Below are 11,452 nucleotides of genomic sequence, written 5' to 3'. Positions count from 1 at the left end.
GAAGATGGGCCACAAGAAAGGATGACGTCAACTGAGGTACCCACCGAAATGGGGCGCCTTGCTGAGCGATGGCGAGCCGCCCTTCTCAGCGAGGCCCTCGAAGACCAGGTGTGGGCCGTCGATGAGGACCTCGGGAGATGTTCCTCGAAGGATGTGTCCCTGGCAGCCAAGCCCCGGGCAGAGCGACAACCGTTGGGCAAATAAAGTGTATTCAACTCAACTGAAAACGCCCTTCCTAGCCGTCAGATGAAAGGGACATTGCCTGCGTATTAAAGAGGTATATTCAGGTTTAACGAAATCCCCAATTTTCCGTTATAATTCTGGTTTGGTCACAAAAGATGATGATCATGATGATAATGCCTAGAACATAATACGTACTGACTGGGGGGGGGGAATCCGTCGAGAATAGATTATATGAATTAGTGAGCCATTTTCAGTAATGAATATCGACAACCAAGAGAAAAACAACGTACGTAAAACAGAACAAGTGCAACAAATGCTTTTCACCCGTTCAAATCAAACAGTTTAGTTGTTTTCTTGAACAGATATAACGGAATTTTTAAAATATAAGGAGTCACAACAATTACAACCTCAACGCTTTCTTCGCAAAGTAAATGTTAAGTTGAAATTGAGCGAATTGTACTTGGCATACATTGTGTGCTCTAGAAATGAGAGGCCTTGACATTTCATTAGGTGCGCGGTGCAACACGACTTCAAGGAAAGCATGCAGAGTCCTCCTTATTTCCTCATTTCCCTTCGTCTTGCCTTGCAATAACATCAACATGCTACGTGGTACAACGTTAACTGGCCAAAACCGAGAAACACTGCCTTGCATGTGAGGAGCTTGCTGGTCAGTGTGGTGTGGTCAGTCTGCAGGAGAATTTCTTTAGCGTCTGCACGTGCTTCTCCCAACAGTGTCAGCACACGAAAATTGAGCCGCACGTGCGCAGCTGCTCGAAAACATTTTTCACGCGCCTTGTCTACAGGTCTCATTCATTTAAGATCTCGGGAATCCGACGTCAGCGTAAAAAAGAGAGACGGTCTTAAATCACCACATTACCACTTCCATCGCTATAATGAAGATAATTTATTTGTTCATATAATAATGCTTACTATAACTTTAGCTATTAACTATAAAATCGAGGCATCCAGTCCTCACAGTCACCTGCTTAAGCTTCGACGTTATAAATCTTCACCAGGTTGGCAGTCCGTATACGATATTTTTCATCGAGCTTCCTGTGGCCGAGTAACTATCCCGCATTTCGATAGAGTGTGCGGCCGTACGCACGGCCTGACCACCGATGAAGCCAACACCACCATTCAGTGCTTCTGAAAGTGGACCACTTGAACAGCCCGTTCCGTCGACATGGCACTGTCCTTGTCTTTACGGACTCTGTTATTGTACTTCATGATGGGCTCCCCAGAAGTCTTCCCACAGGTCACGCTTGACGGCCAGCCGATCAAGCAGTAAGCTGCTGCAGTTCTCGGTATTCCACGAGTGCAGCTGTACGTCGTCGTCGAATTCAGTGCGTGTTTTGGTGCGTAGGATCGCTCTTGTCTCTCGGTAGTCCGTGCTAATACCTTTTTCGAGACCCAGGGATCGTGGCAGGAGTCGAGCATGTTTGGCCTGCTGGACGGCGCTGATGATGTAACCGTACAGAGCTGACCTGTCCTGAAAGTCGATTTCAGCACACTCGAAGAGCCTTGGAATGTAGGCGCAGACGGAGCGGATGGCAGGTTTGTCCTCGACACTGCGGCGTAGAAAGGACGGTAACGCTACGACAGAAAAGCCAGTGATCGAACACGACGCTACGTCGAATACCAGCAGACTGGAAGACCCCGGTATGCCAAGGCCACAGGGTCCAGGCAAAACTTTGTCTTCTGTGTTCCATATGTGGTTGTCTTGCAGTGGCTGCCGCTGTTCCATGCCTTGGCCGCGAATCAAGACGGTGGAACTACAGAAAGTGTTTGTCACCTACAGTGGAAAAAAACAAAAAGAAACAATATACGTGAAGGCCTCGGCATCATTCTAGAGAAAGGACGTAAGAAAGGGCTTGTTGGCGTTGATACATGGTGAAAATTATGGCAGACACACACACACAAAAAAAAGACATGGACAAGTAAAGTGATGCTGAACGATGCGCATCGTCTTGCGTCATTTTCTTTGTCCCTGTCTTTTGTTGTGCGCCACAAGTTGTTTGAGCAATCTGGTGCAGTAATACACTGATGTTTATTGCAGACTGTTCGAGTGTTGCCACAAGATGGCAATTAATTGAAATAGAGAATTGTAAAATGTAAAGTTTATCTACATATACGTTTTCACTGTTATGTAGTGCGTAATGATTCTGTGTTGGCGGGTTTTGATTGAAGCTCGGAAAATTCAGAAGAAATTATTGCAAATTACTGGCCTCTATTTCAAGTGACGCTGGCTTGAATCCGAAGATCAAGTGAATATTGAATGCATGGTCAGAATGTTTCATGTCCTCACTCTCGTAGCAGTTGCCCCACAGCCACGCCGATCTTGTAGCTCACCAAGTGATTTGATTGATTGATTGATATGTGGGGTTTAACGTCCCAAAACCACTATATGATTATGAGAGACGCCGTAGTGGAGGGCTCCGGAAATTTAGACCACCTGGGGTTCTTTAACGTGCACCCAAATCTGAGCACACGGGCCTACAACATTTCCGCCTCCATCGGAAATGCAGCCGCCGCAGCCGGGATTCCAACCCGCGCCCTGCGGGTCAGCAGCCGAGCGCCTTAGCCACTAGACCACCGCGGCGGGGCCCACCAAGCGACCACCTGTACATATTCTGTCGAATGTGAGCGTTGATCTGTCTGTGCGAGTTTCTCACGCAAGTTAACGATGCGACAGGAAGTTCTAAACGCTTGTAACACTAGCATTTGCATGCATGAACGCGTGAGCTGTACGACACTGGTTGGAGCGTTTCTGCCACGGTGGTCCAACGCTTCCTGAACGCTGTTTTTGGGCATTCATACAAGCCCAGTAAGGAAATGAAACATGCATACAATAATTGCTTTCCCATTTACTCTATCAAATACTTCCATTTTCAATTGGGGATATTTTCATTTCCAGCTTGATTACGAAACAGGAAATCTTTGCCAGACGTAAAAAAACTATTGAGCTGGGAAGAATGTAGTGTTTCAGGATATAGCTGTGAATGAAAAACATTTTCACTTGGCGCTGTGCTGGCTAAAGTGCAATGTGCGCGGAGTCAACAACATAGGTTACGTTATAGGCTGTAACATGCGCACTGAGGTGTACAGATAGAATAACAATTGTCTGTTGAGCGCCCTGCAGGCCGCTGCAGCTATAGTTGTTTGCAGAAATATGTGAATAAAGACACCGTAATGATAACCAAACATGGTCATAATGCGAGCTAGGTCCTTGTGCTACAACTTAAGCATGAACGGAAACCCTGTAGTTAACGTGAGGTGGAAACTGTGGCCAAGAACAATGTCGACAGCTATACGCGCCCCGGCACTCTAGACAAGTGTGATTTTATCTGTACGCTCTCTCAGGTCCGCGCACGAGCGCTAGAACTATTTCTATTGTTACGAAAACGAACGTGATGTCGCTCACTTTGCACGGAAAAAAGAAGGCAGCTGGTGGTGCGTGACGAGTTGCTCGGTGCAGTAGCGTTTCAAGACGAGGCCTGAACTTGTAGAAAAGGGGACTCGGCTCTCCTGGCGTCACTCGCCGGAACAGGAACTCGCGCGCTATCGTTGCGCGTGTTCCTCTTTCTCGTCTTTGACCCTGTTGAATTCGTAATTCCCCCTCAGTGGGTACGGGCCACAACGAATCAATGAAATGGCAGATGCGTTAGCTATATTGGTCTTCGTTGAGTGGCTATAGTTATTCACTTACTACCGCCATACAAATTCATTATAGGGGATAGAGTTAAGAGGCAAATGGTGCTGAAAGAATCTTTTTTAACGTCTATAACAATCACATCGGAATTTCAGCACCTAAAATATTGCTGGAATAACAAAATATGTCACACGAGTGCAAATGAAGTCGCAATCACTAGGCCGCGGTCTCAAACTCCCCATCTCAATTCTCATCTACACAGAGCTGGTCTGGCTGCTTCCCCTAATTGTTAGTCTCGTAGAGTTCATGAGACAACAGACCATTATCTAATCTCTTGCAAGAGATACTCCGCTTTGCGCAAACTTACATTAAGCGCTTTCTTCCGTATCCCAAGATTTAGAGTTACGCCAGATGTACGTTTTTTGGGAAGGGGCTTTATGCCTAGGGTATACAGTGACGGGACGGTCGCCAATGCATTGCAGGAGTTTATTAAGAGAGATTGAGGCTGTATAGAATTAATAATTACTCCTAAATTCGTGGTTTTGAAATCGCTTCGTTTTTTTTTTCGTTCAGACTATCTGCTTTATTTTTTATATACGTAGTTTGTGTTTGTCAGTCCAATATTTATTTTTTTGTCATTACTAATCATTTTAACTGACGTAGGCTAACAATATTAAAGTATTTTGTTAGAAATATCCGGTTCTTGGCCAATCCCCTAGCTTGGGTGTGTGCCACAGATTCAAGGTGCCACTATACTAATAATATCGGAAGAAAACAGTCGAAGGAACGACAGATCGAATTCAAATAAAAGTAGGTGGTGGTAGGAGGTTCACATGCACGTCGGACTGAATTTCAGGGGATGAGCATTAGGCTATATGCCCCTTTGTAAGAGTACAAGTCCAACAATATTGCTGATAATTTTACGGACTTTACCTATCTCTCTTTTGTGTCTACTTGGCATGGAAAATGTATTATTATTATTATTATTATTATTATTATTATTATTATTATTATTATTATTATTATTATTATTATTATTATTATTATTATTATTGCCTACTTTCAATGAAGTCACTATTTCAATGGTTCCACGATTTTCCGCTTTCGAGGGGCGTCCTCATGGGGCCCTGACCACGTGTTGCAGAGCGGCTGTGAAATACGTCAATTCTAACCGCGATCGATTGTGGACAGAACCAGATGACACGTCGGGGTAAGTTGGGTGAGAGGGTTAATGGTTAAAAACGGCACAAGAGCGCGGCACACAAACGAAGCGCCCGTCCTTGTTCATCAGTCTTCGTTTGTGTCTCGTGTTCTCACGCCATTTTTTAACCCCGAACCAGACGGCCTTCGTGACGTTTGGAGACTTTATCCACGGCCCCTTTCTCTCTCTCTCTCTCTGTCTGTGGTTTTTCTTGCATTATTTATATTTTATTTTAAGTCCATTTTTAAACATAGTTGTAACGCTCTACGCTTTTTTTTTGGCTAATACGCCTGTGTAGGTATGAGTCATATTTTCAAGTAAACAAACAAATAAACAAAATTTATGGGTTGCCAGTTCCTGCAATCGCACTATTTCGTCGTCTTCACCGAAAGTTCAGTAATGGTTGTCACTTCAATAGACTTTACACAGCTGAATGGAACACATGCATGCCTGTACACACTATAAAACAAATAGGCATTAACAAAAACAAGTTCTTTGTAGTATACTTCACTATCACGCGATCGAAATACACTGTGGTGTATGAACGACCAATCTGAATAAGGAACACTTGCAAGTGTCTCCCCCCCCCCCTCTTCGCAGCCTGAACACAAGGGGAGGATTGAAACCCCCCTGGTCCACTCCCCCTCCGCGATTTACGCCAGCGGTGGTCGGTCACTCAGTTTTTTTTTTTTCAGAGTATACGCTGTCCAAAGCGACAGAAATAAGAAAAAAATGGCCTCTTATCTGCGTGTTACATTGCAAATGTCGTCGAAAGACGATAGCCTAGCGTCTGGAGTGAGTGAACAAAACGTTTATTTGATATTCTGCGCGAGAAAATCGGTGAATGGTATTCTGGAGGCGCTGCGTTAGAGTGCCTCGAGCGTGCAGCGGAGGCGAACGAGCGCATCAAGTCACGTCACACGTGAGACATGAGCGCTATCTGGCAGTTATCTTGGAAAACGAAGCGCACGGCGTGCGCACCTGTCTCGGAGGCGGTAAGGTGTAGAACGCAAGGCGACAGGTAGGTGCCACCACCGTTCTGTCTTAGCAAAGCGTTGGAAACCCTTGCCTTCTCGTGGAAGCGTTGCATTGTCAGCGCAGCGTGATACACGCTACGGTCCTGAGAATTACTTATATACGCCTTTTCTACTAAAAAAACACACATACAGAATATTGACGTGTTCTAATGGTGCCTCAGGTATGCGCCATAATTGTTTTTTCTTGGACAATCGCATAAGTATGAGCGCTGAATCTTGAGCAATATTGATGGGCGCTGTGGATGGGGTTGGTCGTTTGGAGTATCTTTTGGTGCCGTGTAAAATATCGTTAAGGGTGGACAAACATACAAATGTACAGACAGACAGATAGACAGGCAGGCAGGCAGACAGGTAGGCAGGCAGGCAGAAAAAAAATTTGGGTCAAAGTTCCCCAAGGACCGTCTTTAACTACCGTCTTTAAAATGAAGAAAGCGAAGGGTGCATGAAAGTTCGTATCACCAAACAAACAAACATTCGCTTGATATGTTATCTTTGATGAACTCGGTAACGGGACAAACTCTTGTCTCGTTGGGTAACACAGACAAACAGAGGACCGAATAATAAGCAATAATAATGCCTGGGAATCCACGTGTCAAGACTACTATGTGATTATGAGGCGTGCTGTAGTGCAGGGCACCTGATATTTCGATCGCACAAGATTCTTTAACGTGCAGCTAAATGTAAGTATACACGGGTCCATTTCGCTTTCATCGATATGCGGCCGCCACGCTTGGGATTTGATTCCTCGACCTTTGGGCCAGTAGTCGAGCATTGTAAACACTTTCACATCGAAGCGGCAGTGTACCAACTGAAATGGATTAGATTTTTCGTTTCCTACGAACAAAGTTGTTCGTGTGAAGACCGAAACGTGTAAATTCTTTTTTTCTTGTACAAAACGCATGCCCAAAAGGCTAACCATGTTCACCGGACATAGCTTCTTAGTGGAAGTCACATCGTCTTATCGTTTTGTGCAATCTAAAACCATTTGTGAAATGTCTTGCTCTGTTTGCCGAAAGCAGCTTTCCGGTTCGGCGCGTTGGAAGCCGATACGCATGGCCGTTTTTACCCCAGCACTTAGCTGGAGCTCCGTTTTTCCCCCCTCTGTTTTTCAGTGTATAGACTCACGTGGGCTCACTTACCTTCATAGATCGATTCGAAGACGATAGCGGAAACCAAATTAGAATTAAATTACGAAGAACGTACCTGAAACGTGTTTTTGTGGGAATTACGAGCGTCTCTTTACAACCGGAACGATAGAACAACGTAGGCACCCGTGCGTGAAACCAGGACTCGTCGATTCTCATGGCCGATCAATTTCAAAGATATCGATTCTAACAGGAATACGTTGACTGGTTTAGCCGGAGGCTGTGTGCTTCCACTGGTGCGTGCCGCTGAACGTCGATACAGGAAAGCGATCAAACGGCAATTAACTCCATGCAGTGATTTGGTACTGCTGAACACGAGTCGAATAATTCAAGAGCGTACTTTACTAGCCACCGGTATGCGGGCATGTACCACAGTCGATTGACTCTTAGGATATACCCAGAAATAACGACACCACAAATGGGCAAATTAAACGCGGGAGCGTTAATAAAACATAAAACCTGACATCGGTAGCGTTGACCCGACGAATGCAAAGAATAAATGTTAGAGTCCCAGCAAGAATTGAATCCAAGCATACTGCGTGGCAATGACCCATTCAACCAGAGGGGCATGCCAAATCATCGAACTACTTCTAAAATAGACCCGAGTGTTCGTGAGGCGTCAATTGTGGTTGCAGTGCTGGTTATCCAAGTTAATAAACACTACATATGTACTCCTATGATACAGCCGTCCCGTCGGGTTAACGTCAATTAAAGTTAGCTGTCATGCGCTGAGTTAACTTATGTAGCAGTGTCCAGGCCTGCCATCATCGAGAGCACCAGCGCTTCATGTCAGCTTGTCGCTTCTGTTGTTGCTAATCCTCATCTTCGTGGTAGCATCGTTGTGCAAGTGGCAACAACTGGTTATACAAACGTCTGCAAATCTTCAATATATGTCTGTGCGTGCAACATTTATACACATATTTGGCGTCCCTTCAAGACGTGTTGCACAATAAAAAAATAACAATACGGTAACCTTCACTCCGCATGCTTCGCATAACGTCGATTCTTAAGGTACGTCAGATCTGCCAATTTTTTGAAGTTATATAGAGCTGAGCTTGAATAGGATCACACTGCAGTGTCACCGAGTTTCGTCAGTTTATACATACATTACGCTTGCGCAGCTCCGCGAATTTGTTATTTACTCTTCGAACAGGTAAAGTATATCGTTACCCTTACATCCTTGTGTCCATTGTGTTACCATGTTTTGCTTCTCTCTCTTTTTTGCTGTTAATGTTTTATTTTTGTTATATTTGTACGCAGAGTTTGTGGACATGCGTATATGCCTATTGCTATATAAAAAGTGTATATAATCTGGACTGCCTCAATTCAAAGATACGCCAATTTATGCATATCCTTGTATTTTGTGTAACTATGTAGGGTCAGTTACTGATACCACTTCATGTGTTATATCGCCACCACCACCTCTGTCTGGTGTAACGAGAGGTTGGCAACTTAGTGAAGTGGCCATTTGCTTTTTTCACCACCTCCGTCAACATTGTATAGGTGGGAATAAGTTATTGTATTTTGATATTGTTATCGTGTGGTATAGACGTGTAAAAGGAGGAAATAAAGCATGACGGCTGCAACAATGCAATAGTCTAGCTATCTTTTTGACCATTCTTTTGTACGAAGCCAGTCATTATGACATACTTGGATAGAGTGTGTATCCAGGAGCCAACAAGACGAATTTGTCCGTTCAAGTAAAAATTCGTCGCTTCTGGCCCAGCTCACTATCCCGAGCTTTATTCCCGGTTGCGAGCTGCGAAGAGTGCCTACCATCACTCCTGGTGGACGGGAAATTAGGTAAAATAATGTAAAATCGAGATAGCTGACGATTCCATCCCCGGCACCTAAAAGCGAAGGCAGGTAGCTGGAGCCTGGTTCCGAGTACTCGGGCTTTGGTGTCAGCAGCCGTGTTCGGACGAGAACACCCAAACGTAAGCGGCCAGATAGATAGATAGACAGATAGATAGATAGATAGATAGATAGATAGATAGATAGATAGATAGATAGATAGATAGATAGATACCCTTAAAATCGCCAAAGTTCGCAAAGAAATGCTGCAAATTTAATACAAAGTACTTATAATGCTGTCTTGGTTGTCCTTGACTTAAACACTTTTTTTTCTTTTTAATCGTGATAACACACAAACAAGCTCAATTTCAGAAGCTTTCTCGAATCGCACTATCTTCTAAAGCAAGTCTATCTTTCAAATGCACCCCGAGTGTGCTGTGACGTCCAAATTTTTTCTTCACACGCTTACGCAAGATATCGTGACGTCAACAGCAATGCCCGCTCCACACTTTCAGGGCAGGGGCGGCGCTAAGAGTAAGGACCCTAGCTTGTGGGCACTAGCGGTTGATACGGCCCCTGGATGTACTCACTTGCCGGAAGTGCTCACCCCCCACCTATCCTATTGAAGAAATCCTGGCGGCTCATCTATGGGTTGGCGACACACAAGCGCCCTCTTTGAATGTTTTGGTCACGCACAAGCGCCTATTTCAACAATTTCGTTACCTGACATTTCACAAGCCAGGCTTCCACTTTAAGTCGCCCGTATGAAGTGCGAATTTGTACGTTCAGGTACAACATTGAAGTAACATCTAGAGAATAGAACAACTATCCATGCTTAAACCCTCTCATATGAGAGAAACTTGAATACTCCTAATGTGGAATTCAAATAAGATGCTGGCCCACGTTGCTTGAAGAGACCAGGCGGCTGCTTTATTACTAGTAATCGCTTACAGGTCGACCGGTCCCACTGCATCGTAACTATAGTTAGTGCACGCTGGCAGCGGCCGGCACGCAGTCTCAGGCAGTTTTTTTACTTGTTTGTCTGCCAATTTACCCGCTTGTTTTTGGTCGGTCGTTTCGACTTTCGGCCAGGCAACCTACAAACAATCACTTCCTATTCTTAGCGTGCGTCCTCGATGTTTTTTCGGGATCGCTTCGCTGATGCGATTTCGCCCGCGAATTCATCGGTCCCTCTTTATTATTCATCTTCCCTTGGTTGTTATTTTATGTAGTATCCGAAACCACCGCCATTTTTTGGAGTCTATATAAACAACATTTTACACAGCACAGGTCAATAAATTAAAGGGTATAAATGAATTTCGGAATGAGTAAGTCATTGCAGGGATTTGTAGGAAGAAGGGTAAGCATTTCTGCTGGGGTCTTTCCGATATAATGTAAGCTGTGGCCTAGTACAACTTCGCACCATGCGTGTGCTGGCGGTTCAGCCGTAAGTGCTTATACGGGAGAAATGATGGGTGACACGGTGTCCCCTGCTTGTCCCATGAGCAGGCCTTCTATAGTTCTCGGTAGTAATCAGATATGTACAGTCCGGGTTGCTTTACACTTAAGGGAAGATATACAATTGCTTCTGCGCAGCGAGAAGGAAAGTTGGAAATAAAGTTAGGAGAATCATTCCGTTTAAATGGTGGCTCGCATTGACGAATTGGAGGTCGAGTCAACTGCGGCTCATGCACTAAGGATGTTCGCACTTCCCATGAATTGAGAGAATCTTGTGTGTCTAGGCTTCTTCGGGTGGATCGCGCTTTCTCCGAGACAAGCCGCTTTAGTGGAGCGAAATAGTGGGTCGTTAGAGATACTCTCAGACATGTGGTTGGTACACTCAAATCTCACTCTTTCCTCTCGCTATGCTGTTGTCATGGCACTGCTGTCGTCGGTGTAATAGTTTGACTGTGTGCATACGGTTCCTTATTTTGGAGCATATGCAGTGAGCACACTGTGAAAGGCTGCTGCAGCGCAGTGTGGACCCTGTCTTCGCTCTCAACTTCCAGGAAAATGATAACAGTGGGACGACGATGCACTTGCATCGTGAGAATGAGAGCGTGCACTGCACGAGCGGCTGGCGTTGCAGGATTCCGCTTGTCCTCAGTTCCTTAAGGTGCGCGATTGATTCAACACGGACGCTTTGCGCATCAGTGTGTGCCACTGACTTATTATGTCCCCCCCCCCTTTTTTTTTCGTTCGCCCGTTCTGCTTTTCTTGTTCTTCAAAGTAGAATACAATTGGGCCCCGAAAGTGGGGTTTCTCGTGACAGGCGAGCGCGCCTATCACGCTTCGACGCCTCTTTTGACGCCCACACGCTGTGTGTGCCACACGCTGTGTTCTGGAGACGCGCGACGAACAAGGAAGCCCTCATTCTATATAGAAGCCCTCATAAATAAATAAATAAATAAATAAATAAATAAATAAATAAATAAATAAATAA

General features: G+C 44.9%; 1 protein-coding gene across 1 annotated transcript; it reads right to left on the bottom strand.

Annotated features, from left to right (window-relative positions):
- Window positions 1-472: 472 nt before the first annotated feature.
- Window positions 473-3,735, bottom strand: LOC142769102 (uncharacterized). Its single transcript, XM_075872044.1, has 2 exons — window positions 3,605-3,735; window positions 473-1,975 (listed from the first exon to the last, which is right to left on the bottom strand). The coding sequence occupies exon 2, from the start codon at window positions 1,925-1,927 to the stop codon at window positions 1,397-1,399; it is 531 nt and encodes a 176-aa protein (XP_075728159.1). The 5' UTR covers window positions 1,928-1,975; window positions 3,605-3,735; the 3' UTR covers window positions 473-1,396.
- Between the last annotated feature and the right edge of the window lie 7,717 nt (window positions 3,736-11,452).

This window comes from Rhipicephalus microplus, chromosome 1 (genome assembly GCF_043290135.1).
Source record: "Rhipicephalus microplus isolate Deutch F79 chromosome 1, USDA_Rmic, whole genome shotgun sequence".
Lineage (NCBI taxonomy): Eukaryota > Metazoa > Arthropoda > Arachnida > Ixodida > Ixodidae > Rhipicephalus > Rhipicephalus microplus.
Note: the sequence above shows the minus strand (reverse complement) of the source record. Positions and strands in the feature narration are given on the sequence as shown.

Bases quoted from the DNA above. Each gene is read 5' to 3' on its own strand.
- LOC142769102 (XM_075872044.1), bottom strand. From the start codon at position 1,927: ATGGAACAGCGGCAGCCACTGCAAGACAACCACATATGGAACACAGAA.